General features: G+C 46.0%; 1 protein-coding gene across 2 annotated transcripts in view; it reads left to right on the top strand.

The window, feature by feature from the left end:
* The window catches only part of LOC122113891 (semaphorin-4D), a 96,236-nt gene that overhangs the window by 60,263 nt on the left and 15,472 nt on the right, over positions 1-20,501 (top strand). Inside the window, exons 1-7 of one of the 2 annotated variants that reach the window (XM_042687049.1) lie at positions 2,260-2,319; positions 2,435-2,485; positions 10,412-10,725; positions 12,363-12,508; positions 15,543-15,605; positions 17,007-17,105; positions 19,693-19,786. In XM_042687049.1, coding sequence (XP_042542983.1) covers positions 10,626-10,725; positions 12,363-12,508; positions 15,543-15,605; positions 17,007-17,105; positions 19,693-19,786 — 502 coding nt within the window. In that variant the 5' untranslated portion in view covers positions 2,260-2,319; positions 2,435-2,485; positions 10,412-10,625. Of the gene's footprint in view, positions 1-2,259; positions 2,320-2,434; positions 2,486-10,411; positions 10,726-12,362; positions 12,509-15,542; positions 15,606-17,006; positions 17,106-19,692; positions 19,787-20,501 lie in introns of those variants that run through there. The other variant, XM_042687048.1, reaches the window with a different exon arrangement.

Below are 20,501 nucleotides of genomic sequence, written 5' to 3'. Positions count from 1 at the left end.
GCCCAGATGGTTTTGATCTCAGGGTACTAGTCTACCCCACCTGTGTTTCCTGCAGGTGCTGAGGAGCACCGGGCTGCATCTGCTGGAAATGTCAGGGCACGCTGACTCCAGGGAGGCTCAAGGAAGGCCTGCTTCCACGCCTGGGCTGGTACCTTTCTTGAGGGGTTTAGCCAGGCTTCTCTAAGGGAGGGAAGTACTACTCTTCCCCTGAGTGCCCTTCCTCCATTCTGGGGGCCTTTTTGCCTTTGTTGGAAGGCACAGGGTTGGAACTGTATGAAAGGTAATTATACAAGGAAACTGCATTCTTTGGTAGGGTGAAAACTAATTATAACTTGTGGGATTTTGTGTTGAGGAAGCAGAAGAAAATAGCCTGAGTGAAGGTTGAAACAGGCCAGCACCCTGGGGCCTGGGTAGATCTGAGACCGGAAATGTGTTGTAACTCAGAAGACTGTGTGTCATATGGACTTGAACAAGTTCGGAATCAAGCACATATAGACATCATTGAGCCTGGCTGTTGAAGGTAATTAAGAATTGGAAGTGTTTGGAGACTTCTTGTCCATCTACAGTTTGAGCATTTCTGGACTTTTAATTGTCAACGTGACAGAAGTATATTTAATTTCATGAAAAGAGGTTTTCAGTTTCAGAATTCTTGACCTTCTTTACCTGACCCTCTTTGAATGGATGATTCCCTCCATTGTTCTCACTGAAGTGTTTTGGGCCCTGTGCAGGCAGCTGCCCTGTCAAGGGGGAGCCAGCATTTGTAGGTCACTCTGCAGCACCTGCACTCTTGCAGTGTGGATTTGCTGTACTGCTGCCTGGGTGGGGCTGCAGTGCCTTCCTAGTGAATCCATACGGAGCACCAATGCCAAGGCCTGGTGTGTGGCATTCCCAGGACCCTCTGGGTGCTCAAGGGAAGGCCCTTTGGTTGATGAAGGTGTGATCATTTCCACATAGTGCACTAGTGGCCCATCTGGATGGGCCCATGATGGATGTCTGTTTGGCATTCACATGCTTGAGAGGCTGGATTGAGAGCTTGGGTGGGAGAATCAGGTGTTGCCTTCACCACCGGGAGATCTGGCTACTTGACTGGCTTTGAGAAAATTGGGAGTGGTCACCATTACTTGGTAAGTAAGAGGCAGATAACAGAAGTCCTGCCCCCACAGACATGCGGGGAGCTGAACCTCTGAAGTGGAGCAAATAGGAGATGGTTTCTGATCCAAGAACATTGTTGTCACCTCTGAGCCCACCCATACCTGCCAATGGCCTCCAATTGTGCAAAGCAAGTTAGAGCCATGCTCTGGATTGGATTGTCTGTGAGATCACTGGTCTCAGAGACTCTGGCTTGGGAAGGGTCAGTCCTTTCTGTACAGAGGGACAATTACGTTCCAAGAGCTTTGCCCCATTCTGCAGTGGACCTTTTTCTGTTTGACTTAATCACCACCATGGAAACAAAGGAAGGGCTGGTGGTATGGTTCAGGAGGCCTCTGATCTATTTCCAGTAACTCTTCCCCTGCCCCCCTCCAAAAAAAAAAATGCTACCCAAACAATGAAAATCAAAAAGATGAACATTAATTTGAGTCTTTAAATGTGTTCTCTGTTTTTCCCTTGGTCCTCTTACCAAAATAAGGAAACATTTATAAAATTAGTAGACAATTAGGCGATAACTTTTTTTTTTAATTTTTAATTTTTTTTTATTGTGAAAATACTGTACAGAGGGGTTACAATTACATGGGCAAGCTAGTGAGTATATTTCTTATCAAGCATTGTAGCCTCCTCCTTTGTTTACCCTTCCCATCCCTTCCCATCCTTCCTCCCCCCTCATCCCCCCCATTGTAAAGTTCGTTCATGACAACTTGTACTTCTCATTGTTGCAACAGGTCCACCTGACTCCTTATTTAAACGACTTGTTTTTCCCCTTCCCCTCCACAAATTATACCGACATCAAATACAGTGAAAGCAGGGGTTATACTGTGGGGGAGGGAATTAGGCGATAACTTTACTGATACATGAACTCAGATGTATCAGAATGGATTGTGTTGCACGAACATGTACCTGTGATGGCCAGGCATTGTGGTACATGCTGGTAATCCCAGCACTTGGCAGGCTAAGGCAAGAGACGGGTGAGTTTTAAGCCAGTCTGATCTATATGGCAAGATCTTGTCTAAAAAAAAAGAAAAGAAAAGAGGAAGTGGCTGTGGTTGAGGGCTCTGTTCTACACTTCCTCTTTGCTGGTGGGTGTGGCTAACTGGCCTCACTTCCCTTTCAGCCATGGCACCAGCTACACTGGCCCTGACAAGGTCATCTGCCCAGAGTCCACAGGTTAAAAATGTGGCAGGAATCTTTATTTATTTATTTTCTTTCTAGTACTGATGCTGAGTTTCTGAGAATGAAGAATTAAGAGCTTAACTATATCCTTGTTTCTCATTACTTTCAGAGCTAAAGTTTCTAGAAGCGCCTGGAAAAACCCTAGAGGCACACGGTACAGGTAAACCATGTTGTTTTCGTGATCTTTATTTCCAGGTTGGTGAAGCTGACAGCTTCTAGAAGCCTCCATCAGAAATGGCAAGCAGGAGCAAACTTGGCCCCTGGATAGTCTCTTTAGTACCAAGGTTGAGACGTAGTTTCCATCCCTCGGTGTGGCCCTGAGCACCGGAGCTGCTACCTGTTCTTTACTCTTCCTTTCTCCCACATGGCTCTCCTGGCTCTCCTTCCTGGTTCTCCCTGGTGGCTTCCTTTCCTGCTGTGTACTGGGCAGTGGCACAGAAGCTCATCCTTTCCTTGGTGGGATATGGTGTCCCCCTGTCTGGGGTATGGTCCTTTTTGTGTTTTTGTTTTTTTTTTAAATTTTGATCATTTCCAAGCCAAGCCTAGTGTTAGAGCAAAGAGAAATAACCAGGTAACTTGAGAAAGCAGAAGGAAAACCCCATCTTTCATTCCTGCTGAGATTCTTGTGCAGTAGGGCATGAGTATTACATTATTTCTGTCTGCTTTTTAAAAAGCCTGCCATGCTCCCTATGTGTTTGTGTGTGACCCTTTACAGAGACTTTACCAGTTGGGTAGGGCTGGTGTGTGTGTGTGTGTGTGTGTGTGTGTGTGTGTGTGTGTGTGTGTGTGTGTGTGTGTGTGTGTGTGTGTGTGTGTGTGTGTGTGTGTGTGTGTGTGTGTGTGTGTGTGTGTGTGTGTGTGATAAAAGGTGATGTACAGAGGAGTTACAGTTACACAAGTTAAAGAGTATATTTCTTTTTAGACAGTGTCACATTCCCCCCTCCCCTTCTCTCTGTCTCAGTTTTTCCCTCCTATCCCCACCCACAAGTTGCTATAGTTTATTTTCAGCACTATGTCTAGTGATTTCCACTGCTACGTTTATTCACCCTTTATCCCTCTCTTTCTGTGCTCCCCCTACCTTGCCAAAGACATACAAATGAACGAATAAGACAGGAAGAAAACCAATACACAACAAAGAAAACACTTCTTGTTGAATAGGGCTGTTTTACTTATTATTTTGGTGTTACAAGGATTTGAATTAAGGGTCTTGTGCTTGCTAGGCAGATGTTCTACCTCTTGAGCCACCCTCAGTTCTCTGGTATTTTTGCATTTTGTCTAGATCTGTCAGACTGTCATCCTTCTCCCTAAACCTACCCTGTAGCTGGGGTGATAGGTAAAAACCACTACCCTTGAGTTATCTGTTGATATAGAGGTCTTGCTGACTTTTTTTTTTTTTTTGCCCAAGCAGACCTTGAACTGGTATCTTCCCAGTCCCCACCTCTGGAGTAGCAAGGACTACAGGCATGAACCACTCACTGTTCCTTGATGGTTGGATTGTTTTTTGTGCTGGTACCAGGGCTTGACTCAGGGTTTGGATACTGTCCCTTAGCTTTTTCAGCTCAAGGCTGTCATTCTTCGTCTTGCGTCACAGCTCCACTTCTAGCTTTTTGCTATGTAATTGGAAATAAAAATCTCACAGACTTTCCGACTGGACTGAGTTTGGACTGTGATCTTCAGCTCTCAACTTTCTGAGTAGCCAGGATTGCAGGTGTAAGCTACGTATGCACACACAGCTTGGTAATTTAATCAGCACAGCACTACGTTTACCTTTTTATTGTATATTGACTGGATGTGTACATTTATGTGTAATTTTACAAACTGCCGGTTACAAGGTCTGTTTTTCTACTGGTTTGTGAGGCTGCTTTATTTCTGAGCCATTCTGAGTGTTGAAGTTTGAGTTTCAAGTACCTTTTTTCTATTCCCCTCTCCTCCTCCCACCTCCTTCAGGCCATTTTTCTTTGACCTTTGTGGGTCTCTTCAAAGAAATGTTTAAGGATATTTAACAGTGTTCTGAACCACATACCCGTATACATAGCAAGGTAATTCCTTGCGTGAGACTAAGAAAAACAGCCCTTCCCACATTTTCTGCACTGATGTCATGGAAACCCTGAAGTTCCTTCAGAGAAAAGTAGCGCTTCTCATTCTTATATACTGCAAGTCACAAAAATGGCAAGAAAGTCATCCATACCAAGAAATGTGCTGGCATGTAGGAAATGGCACTGAGTGCTTCTAGCTCCATGTAGATGTGTTACATATCAATTTTTAGACTCAGGTATAGCATTGTTGATACATTAGGGTTTTTATTGGTCAGTTGTGGAGCTTGAACTCAGGGCCTTGGCACTGTCCCTGTGCTTTTGTGCCCAGAGCTAGCGCTCTACCACTTGAGCTATAGCACCACTTTTGGTGATTAATTGGAGATAAGACTGTCACAGATTCTCCTGCCTGGGCTGGCTTTAAACCATGATACTCAGGTTTTAGCCTTCTGAGTAGCTAGGATTACAGGTGTGGGTCATGGGTACCTGGCTCAGGATTTTGTTTTTGGTACTTGGACTGGGGCTTGAACTCATGCTCGTATTCATTTTTCTTTTTTTTTTTTTCTTCCTTTTTTTCTTTTTGTTGGTCGTGGGACTTGAACTCTGGCCTGAGCCACAGTGCCACTTCTGGTTTTCTGGTGGTTTATTGGAGATAAGAGTCTCACAGATTTTTCCTGCCTGGGCTGGCTTTGAACCACCATCCTCAGCTCGAAGCCTTCTGAGTAGCTAGGATTACAGGCATAAGCCACCAGCGCCCAGCTTACTCATTTTTCTGAATGAGCATATGTATCGAGTGTGTGTGTGTGTGTGTGTGTGTGTGTGTGTGTTTTGTTTTGTTTTGTTTTTTGTCGGTCGTGGGATCTGAACTCTGGGCCTGGGCACTGTCTCTGAGCTTTTCAGCTCAAGGCTAGTGCTGTACCACTTGAGCCATGGTGCCACTTCCGGCTTTTTCTATTTATGTGGTGCTGAGGGCCTCATGCATACAAGGCAAACATTCTACCACTGAGCCACCTTCCCAGCCCCTATCTGAGTGATTTTATAGCCAGAACATGATGCTGGCGAGCCCTGAAGGGTCATGAGCCTGACAATCACCTCTGTGGAGCTGGCTGACCATCTCCCAGTCAAATTCACACTGCTGGAGAGCCAGCCTAGGCCTGAAGTCCCTGTGGGAATGCTAAAAGTATAGAAGGAACCTTAGACCAGGGGAAGAGGGTTATTTTATTTCTCTTAAGTTCTAGTCTGTTGGGGTCACAGCATGCATCTGTGTTCCATGCACACATGTTACAGCATTGTCATGAACCAGCCAAAACACTTCCCAGTTGTCAGATCTGCAGAACAGGCATGTACACCACAGTTGGTGTTGCCTCTCCCTCCTCACCCCCCCAGCGCTGTCTCGTACCCTGGCTTCCCACCTATCACAGCACTGTGGCACCAGTCAGTTTGGTGCATGAATGAGGTGAGAACATGTCTGAGGCAGCCTGCTGAGTCTTGCTTGCCTTTGAGAGGTAGTATAAGACCAAGCCTGCATCCTTGGGAACTCTGTGCAGGCAATCACCCTTGCTGGGTGTGTTCTTTCAATGCAGAGGCAGTACTCTGAGTCTCTTCTATGCACAGTGCCAGGGATCCATTCTGAGTCCTGGGAAAATTGAGATGGGAATAGTGTTTGCTCGGCGCATGACTCAGGCATTCCTAAACCTGCTCCCAATTCCTAGGGTGACAAAGCCCTTTTTACCCTTAGCATGCAAGGTGGTAACATGTGCTGAGGAGGCCAGGCCCCATCACTGGCAAGGTATGGCTAGGGAGGACCATGGTGATCCTTTCTCCCGACTACCTGGCCAGTGGTCCTAACTCAGAGGGAAGCCATAGGAACACCTACTGTCCCAGCCCCAGGGCTAGAAGCAGTGTGAATGTTGAACCACTCCACCTGGGCAAATCTGTGCAGATAAGAAATAAGCAGAACAATGTCTGACAAGAAATGTACTTATTACCTTACTGATGTAACTGTAACCTCTTTGTACAGCATCTTTATAAGAAAATAAAATTGGAAAAAAAAAGAAAGAAGCAGGTTTGGTAAACTCCCACATACTGGCATCTGCAGGAAGAATGGTTGGGATCCAGGGGATGATCAGCTTTGTCAGGTATCTACCCACAGTTCATCTGAGGCACATATCAGGTTCCCTGGGTGCCAGTGAAGAAGATGCTTTCAGGTCAGTGTGCTGTCCTGATCCCAGCAGGCACTTCAGCATTCCAGGGAGGAGGACCCACAGGTAAGATGTGACACTAGGTTGCAGTTCATGCACTATAGTAAAGTGACACCTACACATGCATTCATGACAGAGTCTCTGTATACACAGGCCTACAGAGATGCACATAGGCATGTACATACATGTGTGGGCACACACACAGGTGCATACATGCACACGCAATTCCTGATACAGGCGTATGCAGACACACATGTATATTCTTATAGACACATGTGCATGCAGATGTTTGCACACATGCACGGATGTGTCTGTGTGAACTCAGGCATTGACAGTGCATGTATGCCTACATGTGTATGTTTATACATGTGTGTATACAAATATGCATGCCCACGGCTTTTTTTTTCTCCAGCCCCTGCTCCTGCAGTTGCTGGTACTCCTGTTTTCTCTCCTCAACCCCTGTTCTGATGTCCAGGTGCTTGAGATGGAGAGCTGCTATGTGACAGGGAGTCCCTCCCAATCTGGTCTCCTGCCATTTGAAGAGCACAAGTCCCTCCCTGTGAGCAGCACAATTATGTGTGTGTAATGGCAGTGACATTCATAACCCTGTCTCTAATGGGCTCCTCTGTCAGATCCTTCTTTCTGAGGGCAAGGTGGCAGCTTCCCACTGTCACTGTAGAGCATGCATTCATCAGCCTCAGCTGCCCGCAGGAGACCATCCCTTCTCAGACTTGCTGGGGAGAGCAGTGAGCACTCCTTCCTTTGTTCCGTGTTGTTGGTTTAATTTAGACCTTAAAAGGTCCCCTCAGTGACTGGGGAGGCCATCATTGCTGGAAAGCATCATGGGCAGCTAGAGGCTTGTATGGATGTGGTGTGTGCTTCACTCATAGCACTTTTAAATTGTACCAAACAGCGTGTGCTGGTGGAAAAGGGAAACAAAGCATCAGGGCTTCATAGTGTCATGAAGCAAACAGTGCAGCAGTCCCTTTCCCCTTCCCCCCACCTTCATGCAGCTCCACCTCTTGGGACATTTGACCCTTCATGTGGCTTGTTTTATAAGCCACTGGAGAAGAGTGGTGGGGTCTGAGCTAGGCTGTCACAATCTGTGTCCACTGATGGCATAAATGGGCTTCAGACCTAGGCAGGGGTATGTCAGGCAGGGCTTGTGGAGCAGCTGGGAGAGGCCACATTTGGCCCAACACGCACTGCTCCTAAAGGAAATTTTGGGGTTACTTTAAGGAAGAACAATTTTCAGCGTGTCCATTTGAAGTTTTGTTTTGTGATGCTTTCTGCTGTTAGGGTCTTAAATCCTGCCTAGTCTCCACCTTGGTGTTTTAGCTGTGATGTTGGGCTTCCCCCGGTTTTGCTCTGCCTTTGAAGGACTAAATCTGGAGACACTGTTAAACCCTTATACCACAGACAACAGCAGGAAGGGAGAAAGACTATGGGAGTGGGGAGGAGTCAGGGGAAGCACTGAGGAGATGACCTTGAAGTAAAGGGTCATTGCAAGGAGGAGAGAGCCACTGGAGCACCTGGGAATGTTCTGGAAGAGGGAACGGCATGTGCAAAGGCTTGAGGAGGGTCTACGTGCCTCTGTGTTGAGGAAGGGTTGGGAGAGAGGCAGTGGTAGCTCCAGACCTGGCATTTCAGTCATGTACTTGGTGCTTGGTAAATCTTCCTACTTCCAGGAAGGTGTTTGACCTCTCCCCTCTAGCAGCTATTAGGCTCCAGGCTCCCTACAGGCCCTGCTCAATCTTCCCTGTCCCTGGGATCATGCGGCAGAGATTGCATGAACTGAGTTGAGATCTGCTGAGCTGCTCTGCTCCAGGTGACAGGAACCAGGGCACTATAATTTATTTTAAATTCGTTTTACCAAAACAGTTAATGCACTTGGTATGGCTTATGGGAGAAAGAAACCCTTGCCAGTCTTGGGGCTTTCAAACCCCCATTCCTGCTGCTCTGAGCTGATTTCAGCTATGCTAGCCATTTTCTTTTATTTCCTGGTATTTTCATTGTAGAAGATGGAGTGAGCTGTTAGGAGTGAGCTGTAGGGGACTCTGATGTGAGCTGCAGGTTAGTCTGTTGTCATGAAGTGTCACAGGCTGCAGCTGGTGAGGCACCAGAACCCCCTCTCCCTTCCCTCTCCCTCCAGGATCCCCTCTTCATGTCTGAGGCCAAAAATCAGTGGTGCTGGTTCAAGGATTGAGGAGTCACAGGTCTTGCCCCTTCACTTCACTTGAAGAGTTCACCTTGTTCCCACACATCCTGGTGTTTTCTTCCTAATGCAAGGCAGACCTCGTCCATAGCTTCACAGGCTGGCATACGTTGGTGGCTCCAGTGGGGAAAGTGCTGTTCTCCTTGTGCCTTGCTACCCTAAAATGGGGCCTGCATCTGGGCCACAACTACAGTGTGGGGGTTTTGCAGGCTGGTGGGTTTAAGGAACATTGTGGTATTACTAATTGTAGAAGAGTTGGAAAGGAGGCAGCAGCTAGAACACACTCACCGTCAGGCTGACTGTATTTGTTGCTCAGGCTGTTCCTCTTCTCTGGGAAATGCATGGAAGATATTCATGGGGAAGAGGCTGTACTGAGATGTTGTTTCATAAATGCCCTCATAGCATTGTTGCTAGATTGTAGCACCTTAGGCCCACATGGAGATGTGACTCCCTCTCTGGCCATTGCCCCCTGAAGGTACTGGGGGGGGGCGGGCGTTGTGAGCAGGGCCTGTTGTGTGTGTGGCCAAGGCCCTCAACTCAGTGAATGGTCAGCAGTGTCAGTATTCTGGCCACCAGCCCTTTGGCAGCAGCATGAACACTTGGTCTTAGAGGAAGCAGTTACTGGGATCAAGACAATTCTGTGGCTGTATGCAAGGTACCTCCTCCCCCCCCCCCCCCCCCCAATTTTTATTTATTTTTTTTTTTGGGTCCGGTCATGGGGCCTGAACTCTGGGCCTGGGCGCTGTCCCTCAGCTCTTCAGCTCAAGGCTAGCGCTCTACCACTTGAGCCACAGCGCCACTTCCGGCTTTTTTCTTTTTGCTTATGTGGTGCTGAGGAATCGAACCCAGGGCCTCAGGCATGCAAGGCAAGTGCTCTACCACTGAGCCACCTTCCCAGCCCATCCACCTCATTTTTTTAAGATGGCTGGAGAACAGGGTCCTACCCAGTGAATGAATATGTAAACTTGCGCAGCCATCCAGCTTTCTCCACGTTTAGTCCTTGGCTTTCCTGCCATGTCTGGTATCAGGATTGGCATCATCCCTTCGTCTTGGACCTATGTTGTTGATGAGTCCCAGGTCCAGACTAGTAAACAGTTGTTGGGACAGAGATGGAAAGCTGAGAATAATGACCATGTGGCCCTTCATGGCAAAGATTGGCCAGCCCCTAGCCTGTAGTATTCTAGTCCCAGAAAGAAGCAAGGAATTTCAGACCAAAGGGGGCTTACCACCTGTTGGAATAGACTGGGCAGTCAGTTGCTGTTTCTTTCCCTCAGCAGCCTGGACTAGGAGGAAAAGATGGAGAGAGGAAGCCCCAGGCAGGAAGGAAGGCTTTGAAGGAAGGTAGCTAGGCAGTTGGCTGGCCATTCCCATCTGGCCCAGGTCAGGTCCATCTTGGAGTCTGATCTGTATGTGTGTGGTGTGTGTAGAGGGTGGTGAGTCCTGGGGCTCTAGTGTTGTCCTCTGTACCCAGCACTCCCACAACCAGCACCTTTTGATCTTCAGCAGTTAAATTGCTAGCAACAGAGGTATTGGAGGTAAAGGGAAGGAGCTGAGGGGACATTGAGAAGCAGGAGTAGCCTGAGACCTAATGTCCTGACATGTGACCTTGTTTGTTCCTCCCTGTGTTTCCTCTACAGGCCTGAAGGACACATCAGTGGCCTTCAACATCCAGGAGGTGAACGTGGCCACTTCTTACCTGGCCAGCAGGAAGATGTGTGTTCTTGGGGACCCGAACGCTCATCGTCTTGGAGCAGAGCTGCTGGCTTGGTGAACATCATTCCCACTGCTACCTCCTGCTGCCCATGAGCCTGCTCTGCTAACGCCTGTAGCTCAGGGCCCCACCCAACGAGGATGTGTGGCCCAGTCGAAGGGCTGCTCACAGCCCTAGTGGTGGCATTTGGGACAGCAGTGGCGTTTGCACCAATACCCCGGATCACCTGGGAACACAGAGGTGAGAGCCAAGCTGTCCAGATGCTGACAGTGCAGGGAGGGGACCAGGTACTCTGAAGTTCTGAGATAGACCCACTGAGCACCTGGCATTTGATCTGCCAGGTTGTCTGTCCTGGCTTTGTGGTCTATTCTGCTGCATAGAGGGGGTGCTTTTGTGACTAGAAACAGTCCATTAGGCTTGCTCAGACCTCTCATGGGGTCTGAATTAAGGGATCCTTGAAGGGTGGCTTCTTACCTAGTACCCGATAGTGGCTGAGGGGCTGTCCAACATAGGCATGTGTCTGCCCCTTGCACTTGAGAGGAGAGTGAGGTGGGGACAGCTTGAGAACGCATCTTTCCTGCTCACTGGTATCAGCTGTGGTTATTTCCTCTTCTGCTCTGTGTCTGGGCCTGCAGGTCTCTGAGTGTAAATACTGGGCATTGAGCAATGGAGATGCTTCCTCACAGGACTCAGAGTCTCAGACATGTCCAGGCCATCATGCCCCACAGAACCGGGACCTATGTCCTATCTGTCATTCTCCTCTTTCTGCATTGGAACATTAAAGCAGCAGGCCTTTGCACCTGTCTTGTTTTGCATTTTCATACGTCTTGCCCACCTACTATGTTCTACTATGTGACCGCGCTGAGAGATTTCAGCTATATGTTGTATATGCCCTCAAGAAATTTCAGCTATATGTTGTATATGCCCTCATAGCTTAATGAGAACAATTATAGGACAGTCGATTGAACGACAGCAGAACATCAGCTATGTGGAACGTAGTCACAGCTTTGGAGAACAGTGGGTAGGGCTTTCAGGATTAGTGCGACACGGGTCATAGTGACATTGCAGGCAAAGTAAACAGCTTGTGAGAGGAAGGAACCATACTATAAGGAACTAAAGACAAATCCAGAATTCCTGACTCTTCAACCCCATGGGCACTTGGTAATAAATATGTGGAAATCCAAGTTGAAAACTCTCAGATTGATATCAGAACAGCCATAAAGATGAAACAACTTCTTAAAAAAAATAAACACTTAACTGGGTGTGGTGCTGCACACCTGTGATCTTAGCTCTCTAAAAGAAGAGTAGGAAGAAGAGAAGCGCTGGAGGCCAGCATGAGCCATGACAGTTACGTATCACAGGCAACAAAGCTTGACACTCATGTGGGAGTTGAGACTCCATCAAAAAATTGTGTGTGTGTGTGTGTGTGTGTGTGTGTGTGTGTGTGTGTGTGTGTGTGCGTACGTACACACACACACACAATCTACTGTGTTTTTTTCCAGACCTAATCTGTGCTTGACTAAAGACACATGGATGAGTTAGATGGGCAAGTAAAGTTATCTGGTTTAGGATCCCCTGGGAAGCCACTGAGTAGGGGACTTGGAATTGAGCCAGACTTAGAAAGAAGGGTGGTTAAGTGTGCTTCCTTGGGTCCCACACGTGAGCTGCAAAGCATGGCCCCTAACATACCCTTGATGGTGACCTTGCAGGTCTGTCTTGGAGGTTCTGCATTTTCCTCATTGGCTCTCACAGTTGGTACTTCGTCATGCTCACTATAGCCAAGTGAACAGGTGCTCAGGATCTATCCAGATCTCAAAAATGACCTTTTGGCTCTGTCCTTCCTTCCTTCCTCTGACAGTTTCCCTTGTCTCTTACAGAGGTAGGACTGGTGCAATTTCATGAGCCAGATATCTTCAACTACTCAGCCTTGCTGCTGAGTGAGGACGAGGACACACTGTACGTGGGTGCTCGAGAGGCCATCTTCGCAGTAAACGCAAGCAACATCTCTCAGAAGCAACATGAGGTGAGTCAGGCACTATAAAGAAAGGCTGGAGTGAGAAGGCCAGAATTCCCTTCCTGGCCATGTAGACTTATCTCAGGATATCCACAAGCAACTCACCCAGCCTCCCCCACCTACTTTCCATCTTTTCCTTTTAAGCTTTTTATTATAGAACAATCTTTACTCTGGTGTTTCCAGTTCTGGATAATTGTAGCTTCCATAGGCTGGGCTCTTGTTCTTGGCTCAAATACTCCCTGCCTCTGGTGGCCTTTAGATGAATCCCAAGTCCTGCCTCCATCTGTGCAATTCTTAGGGGAAGGATTCCTTTTCACTCAGATAAATGAAAAACAGCACCCCCAAATTTTATAGTATCCATTATTCACTCAGTTCACATTTCACCAACTTGATTGATTATGAAATGTTGTTGTTGCTAAAAGATTTGTATTGAACCCAGGGAAAACTAATCAGGCTCCACTGTTACATCCAGACATTCTGTCCGTTTAATCTGTTTCTTGGGCCACTCTTAGTTTCTTTTCTGAGAAAGCCACTCTGCACCATCGGTCTCATGTTCTATCCTTGTCATTGCTCCTTACATCCTTATGGTATCTAAAGTGAGCCTCTGTCTTCTCACATCTTCCTCTAGGGCTTGCCCTGAACAGAGGCCAGGTGAGCAAGGCACTCCCTGAGGACAAGTTCCTTCCTCTCGAGCCTCAGTGGCCCAGGGACATCAAAGCCAGTGTGGGCATCCTCCTCAGAGTCACAAAATGTGATATTTTTGCTTCTCTCTTCCCTTTTCATCTGTCATCCAGGAGTCAACTGGAACAGAAAGTACCCTCACCAGCCTTTTGGTCTTCTAGTTCTAGTGAAAGTGGGGATAGATGCCAGAGGCTCACCTTCATTGACTAGTTTTCAGAAAAAGGAGTTCATGACTTGGTTCTACCCAGAGGGCAGCGGTGAGGCTTGGATGGTTTGAGTTTTAGTGCTACAATGATTGCTGCAAACGTTTATTTTTATGTCCACCCCAATAACTCGGCCCTCTTTTAGTTTTGTGATTCTAGGGATGAAACCAGGCCTTCTGCATGCTGGGCAAGTGTACACCAGGGAGCCCCTCTTTAAGCTCTGGGTCCTTTTTTAGTGATCAGATCCTTTGTCCTAGTGGCAGGCCTTAGGTTAGATGCTGACCCTAAGCAGTCTGGTTTCCCTGCTGTCTGACTCAGGCCGTTTCCAGGCTAGTAAAAAGCATCTTCTGTCCCCGATCTCAATGGCTCTGTTCTATCTCCTTTTTGATCTGTCCTATTCCTAATTTCTGATTGACAGGTCAGTAAGTTTCTGAATCTCTTCTACTTTAGAAATAGTGTTTTTCCAGAAAGTGGCTGAGCAGATGGGTGCTGCAGGCTCATTGCCCACTCAGACCTTCCTCTGTGCATCTGCGTCTATCCCAGCTGTATCTTCTTGGTAACTTGGGCCAGGGCTATGCTTGGCAGAATTTCTTAGTGAAAAGCCCAGAAATATGATTCAGGATTGATTACCATTCACATAGTTGACTGAAGCAGTTTCCACAGGCGGATGAGGAACTTCAGTTGCCTTTTACATTCTGAGGGAAGTTGCCAGGCACTTGGGACCTTATTAAGCTCTTGGACATCCTGATTGGAGATCCACTCGATAACTTCACCGTGGATGGTTGTTTTCTGCCCTAGGAACATTTGGGTGATATAACACTGTTAGTTCTGAATGATAGCTCACCTGGGCTTTCCTTTCCCAAGAAGCTCTGTGTGTTTCCTCACTACTAAGCTCTACACCTATGTGAGTCTCCAGAAATGTCCTAATTTGTAACTTTCGCCAGTTTCAGGGCCTTACAAAGGAATAGATAAAGGTCATTTAGGGAGGACAAAGTAGGAGTCTAGGGCCCTTTGTTTTTCCTTCCATCTTGTGTTGCTTTCTGTCTTGTGGTAGCCTTGGTTCTGATGCTGCTTTGAAGATCCTCCACAGAGTGGCACTGAGTTGACAGTGGTGTTAACACTGTTATCATCAGTTGCTGCCAACACAGGTGTCAGGAACCATGATTCTGCCACCTTCTGAAGGCTCCTGTGTGTGTGTGTGTGTGTGTGTGTGTGTGTGTGTGTGTGTGTGTGTGTGTGTGTGTGTGTGTGTGTGTGTGTGTGTGTGTGTGTGTGTGTGTGCGCGCGCGCGCGCACATGCACGTGCACCAATACTAGGGGCTTGAATTTAGGGTCTAGGAACTGTCCCTTAGTTTGCTAAATCAGAGATAGAGTTCTAACCACTTGAGCTACAACTCCACTCCCAGGTTTTTACTGGCTGCTTGGAAATAGACTTATAGACTTTTCTGCCTGGGATAGTGTCTAACTATGACCCTCAGATCTCATCCTCCTGAGTAGCTAGGATTATAGGCATGAGCTGCCCTCACTTGGCTCCTTCAGTTTTAATGGATATCAAAGTTGGTTTATTTAACATATATTAATTGTACATAATAATAATTCCATACATGTATAAAGTATGCACTGATCAAATCCAGCTATTTCTACTAGCCATATCCTGTCTATTCTCTAGTAATCACTACTCTACTTCCAGGTTGGCTAGTTTTAGCTTCCACACCTGAGAGAGGAAATGTAGTGCTTGTCTGTCTATGTGTGCCTTATTTTACTTAATGTCCTCTCATTATACCCGTGGTGCTGTAACTGATAGGATTCCTGTCTTCTTAATGGTGAATAATACTCCACTCTGTGTGTGTGTGTGTGTGTGTGTGATTATTTAGCTTTTAGAGAAAAGTAATTTTTTCCCACTTCAAATGGTTCAGTTTTATCTTGTTCTTTTGTGGTTAATATTAGGGCTCTTAGACCTCCTGTTTTTGAGATGATAAACATAGAATGTTCAGGAAGGCCCCCAGGCCTCAGTCCTTTTTTACAATTTGCATTTTTTCCTCCAGTTCAGAATCCTCCGTGCTCTGAACCTTCATTATATGCTTTAAAAAAAAAAACCACGCATTTTATCCCACACCTGCATAATATGTACTAGATTTTGAATTGTTTCTCACTCACAGGTACACTGGAAAGTCTCAGAAGACAAAAAAGCAAAATGTGCAGAAAAGGGAAAGTCAAAACAGGTAAGTGCTTTTGCCAGTTACAAAACCTCACATGCATTCCTTTGTTGTTTCATCTGGAGTGCTGTATCTTCTGAATTCAGCTGGGTGTGGTGTGTGTTTGAGTGGCCCTGCTGGTCTCTGTTCAGTCATCACAGAACCTGGGGGAGCTCATTCCTTCTCCTGAGAATGGGGATGCCAGACACAGGAGACACTTGAAAAATGTGTTCTACTTCATGTGAATCATGGGATTCCCTATGTTCACTGACACGCAGTGTAAAATTTAGGATTCCTGATCTTCCTTGCAGCTTGAGGTCTTGGGATGTTGCCAGAATTCAAGGATTCTAGGCAGAAGCCCATTCCTTAGGTTCCTAAGCATAGTGAGACTCAGGAAGAACTAGAGTGTTCCTTCAGGAACACTCTACCTACTGTGTCACTGTACCCCTGCCTGTTGCTAGGTTCCAGACTGTGAGAGCCCATTAGTTCCTGATATTGCTCATGACAGTAGAGTTACAGCAAGAATTTGGCTAATTGCAGAGAAATTTCTTGAGAAACTTGTAGGGTTTTTTTGGTTGTTCAATTCATTTTTTTATTTTTTTAATTTTTTTCTCTAACTATTGTTAGGAAAGTGTCAAAACACTTTTACTGAAGCATGTGTCTCTAAACCAAGTGTTTCCTGAGGAAGCGATAAGAAAGTGGACAGCAGGCACTGATGGATACACATACAACAGGGTCTGCAAAGCAGAGGGAAATAGCCATTGTCACTTTCCCCCTCCTCGTCCCTTGGGTGATGGTGAATTACATCTACCAGTTTGAAAACAGTCACGCCAAAAGAAACTTTTCTGATTTGAGATAATTTCAGACTGTAGTCTATATAATCCAAGTACTGTTCACCCTAAAATAGCATGTGGGTTCCTAAGTGGAGCCTTTGTTTTCCTGCTGGGGCCTTTATGATGCACAGCTGGTGACACTCCCTCTCTGCTTGGCTTCTCTGCTTTGAGATTCTAAGAAACATTTCTTTCCTGTTCTGTGGGCAGCATCACCTGGAAGGTGGAGGTCTTTTGTGCTGGTTTGGTAACCAAGGGAATGGTTTATGTGTTCAGTGAGAGTAAAATACATTTCTTCCTGCCGCGGGAGCTCAAGGACAATTTGAGGTCAATTCCTTCCTATGTTTGGTCTACAGATCTTTACTAAATATCAATTACCTACTGAACTGAAAATATCACCTAAACTGCCTGTGTACACATTAGAGATAAGATGATATAACTCAGCTGATAGTTGAGCAGTACACAAGGTGGAAGGGGTATCAGACTCCTCTGTATGGGAGTGTCAGGAGGGAATGCAGGGCAGCACCAAAGGACTTCACAATGTGGATGTGGAGGTCATTTCAGTGGCTGGCTGTTGATGGTGTTTCTCTTCCCACAGACAGAATGCCTCAACTATATCCGGGTACTTCAGCCCCTCAGTGCCAGCTCTCTCTATGTATGTGGGACTAATGCATTCCAGCCCATCTGTGACCACCTGGTAAGGCCATGGACTTCTTCCCTGATCAGTGTGCTCCCTGAGCAGTGGTTAAGAATGGAATCTTGAGTAGACAGAAAGTGAAGCTTTAACCCAAAAGCACTAGGATTTTTTTTCAGTTCTGCAATGTGAGGGTTAGGGTAGTTCCAGGCCCCTCTGGAAAGCTTCACTAGGCTGTGGGAAAAGTGTACAGTCTTTAATGCTCCGCTGAGCCATGGTGTTGCTGCACAAGGCATGGGTTGAAGCAGGACTCAGATCACTTGTGGTTCTTGGGAATGATGGAGAGACATTCTAGAAAGTGAACTGTTGATAGTTACCTATATACCGTGACCCCAACACCCTGCCCATGGTGGGCTTCAAGTCACACAGATGAAGGTCCTGCAACCTAGATGGTGTGTATTCTTGGCCAGTGTTGGTGGGTCTTGAATACTGTATCACCATTCTGTGTTGGCATGACCCTGCCCACTGCACAGCCCTCCCAGGGCCACCCACTCTTGAGTGGTCTGAGCAGGACACTTTCTGCCTTTCCCTGAGTCACGTCCTCAACTGGTCTAATTGGTTATCTTCTCTATCCTGCTGTGGGAGGGAAGGAGAGGAGGGGCCTTCCTCAAGTTAACAACCAAGCTAACAAACTGTCTCACTTTATCCTTTGGGGAGAAATTCTTTTTATTCAAACCATCCAGTGCTCCAATTAGGCAATCATCAACAGAAGGAGGAGCATATTTTAAGCAAGTACATCGGAGAGTTGGAAATGAGGCACATTTTCTAGTAACCAACCCTGGATTTCATAAGTTCCTGAAAGATGAGAAACATGTTATTTGGTGGTCCCTTATCTGCTAGGAACATGTTTCCAAGGCCTTAGTGGATGCCTGAAAAGCTCAAGTAGTACCAAACTACCTGAGATTTGTGTATTTAGTATCATAAGATGACTTCTGAGTGACGGGTGAGTAGGGCATTCAGCCTGGACACACAGAACAGCAGGATTATTCATGTCCTGTATAGGGTATGGCAGGTAGTCATTGTACTACTCAGAACCCTACGTTACCTGCAGTTGGATACCATGAATAGGTATTGGCTGATGAATTGCAAAGCTTGGTTTTCTATAATCCTTAACTTATTTGATTTTCTCAATATGCTAAGAGATAGAGCTCCTGCTTACTATGCAAGAGACCCTAGGTTTGATAGCCACTGCAAAAATAACAAAACAACAAAACAAGAGTCAGAGAGATGAGATATACAGACCCATTAGAAAATACAAATGTACAAAAAAATAAACATAAGTTGTACTGGAAGTATTTTTCACATCAAAATGTCTAGCATTGCATAGCTCTGTTGTTTATATTTACATATGGTAGAAATGTTGTGGTTGAGGTAAGAAGAGAGTATGCTAGGTGTCAGTCTAGATGTGTAACTTTCCCTAAAACGTGTATGTGTATACATGTGTGCACACATATGCTCCAATCTTGGGTCTTGAACTCAGGGCCAGGGTGCTGTCCCTGAGCTTTTTTTCTCAAGGCTAATGCTCTACTACTTGAACCATAGTGCCATTTCCAGCTTGCTGGCAGTTAATTGGACATGACTCTCACAGACTTTCCTGCCTGGGCTGGCTTTGAACCGTGATTCTCAAAGCTTAGACTCCTGAGTAGTTAGAATTACAGGCATGAGCCACAGATGCCTGGCTAACTTTCCCAAAAACTTTCAATAGAAAATTTGAAACAACAAAAAAGTTGATCACTCATTCATGTGTACTAACTACGTGGATTGCACAATTGGGGATTACGTGCACATGTTGTGTGCACATGTTGTGTGAGTGTGCGAATTCTTGTGGAAGTATGACCCATGATTTTTAAATGCCTTTGAAATGATCTCTTGAAAATAATGACAACTTTCCTGCCTAATTCTGATTCCATTTCTATAGCTAAGAAAATAGATGGCCAACTCCCCAGTATCATGAATCCTTCAGGCCCTTTACACATCACCCCAGTATCTGCCAGGTGTCTTCTGGTGTGATAAATGGCTTATATCACATGGGCTACATTGTCATCCCACTTCACATTTCATAGCCTAACAGGGAGCTGTCTGGCCCCATCGCAGGCAGAACCTGTTTTGTATTCCTGTCAAAGGGCTTTCACCATCATATTTCATGTATGCATATTTAATCAGCTTGATTCCGTGGCTTATTGCCTTTCCTCACCCCCACCCCACACTTCCATCCTTGTCTTTAATGATAGTTAAATTGTAAACATGAGCTTACTTGTTGAACATGTCTCGTATTTGGTTCTTAATAGCCCTGAACAGCTCTAGTAGAGATACCACCATCCAGGTTCCTATTTTCCAGATGAAGATACTGAGATCCTGGGTCACTCATTTAGGGCCCAATGTACTGGTGTGCACTCTAAGCTGAGTGACATACAGCTAGGAATAAAACCCAAGTCTCCAAGAGTAGAAATCATGTGACCCAATTCCCATCTGCTCTTCTCTATTGGTCGTCCGGGAATAAGGAAGCTAAAAAATTAAATGGTACCAAGACCCATTATTGTTTTAGAAAATCAGATGTCTTAAGATCCTCTTTCTCTTTATTCCACTATAGAACTTAGAATCCTTTAAGTTTCTGGGGAAAAATGAAGATGGCAAAGGACGGTGTCCCTTTGACCCTGCGCACAGCTACACATCTGTCATGGTTGGTGAGTCTTTCTCCTGAGGCTCCTCGCTGCTGAAGCTTATGGCCAAGTGTTCCATCCCTGTACAAGACATTTGGCTCTCCTTCCTTCCCAGTCCCATCTTGCCAGGCCTCGTTTTAACATTAGCTGCCCTTACAGAAGGTATATGTCCCTCAGTACAGATGCCTTAGGAATTTTTTAATTCATTGTTCAAAGGGATAACCAGCCACTACAGTGGTAGCACAAATGCTTTCCACACAATATTCAGATATTTCTGTTTGGGAGGGAAGTGGGCCATGGAGCCCCGTGCTGCCTGCTGTGGTTTCAAGACATCTGCAGTGATTGGGCCATGTGCTTTGTAGGTACCCGTTACTGTACAGTCTCCAGCTTACAGTGGTTCCACTAACTTTTTTTTTTTTTTAACCCTGTCATGGTATGAAGTACACCATAATAGCATTCAGTCTTCATTTTCATGTTCAGTGAATTTCATCAGATATTTAGAAACTGATTACAAAATAGACTTTGGGTGAGGTGAGTCTGCCTTCCTCTAAGCTGGTGTGTTTTGAGCACATTTATGGCCTGTGGTCTGTGTTGTCTGGTAAAGAAAGGGGGGAACTTAATGTATTTCTTGTAACCAGTACTTCCGATTTAGGGTGCTATTATGAAAATGTAACCCGTGGTAGATGGAGGAGCCATCTGCTGTTGTTTCACTGAGTGTGAAAAGTTCTTGACGTGTTCA

The sequence above is a fragment of the Dipodomys spectabilis genome, unplaced genomic scaffold (genome assembly GCF_019054845.1).
Source record: "Dipodomys spectabilis isolate Male_0828 unplaced genomic scaffold, ASM1905484v1 ptg000098l, whole genome shotgun sequence".
In the NCBI taxonomy this organism is placed as follows: domain Eukaryota; kingdom Metazoa; phylum Chordata; class Mammalia; order Rodentia; family Heteromyidae; genus Dipodomys; species Dipodomys spectabilis.
The sequence above is the reverse complement of the archived record's forward strand: the minus strand, read 5'-3'. Positions and strand labels throughout refer to the sequence as shown.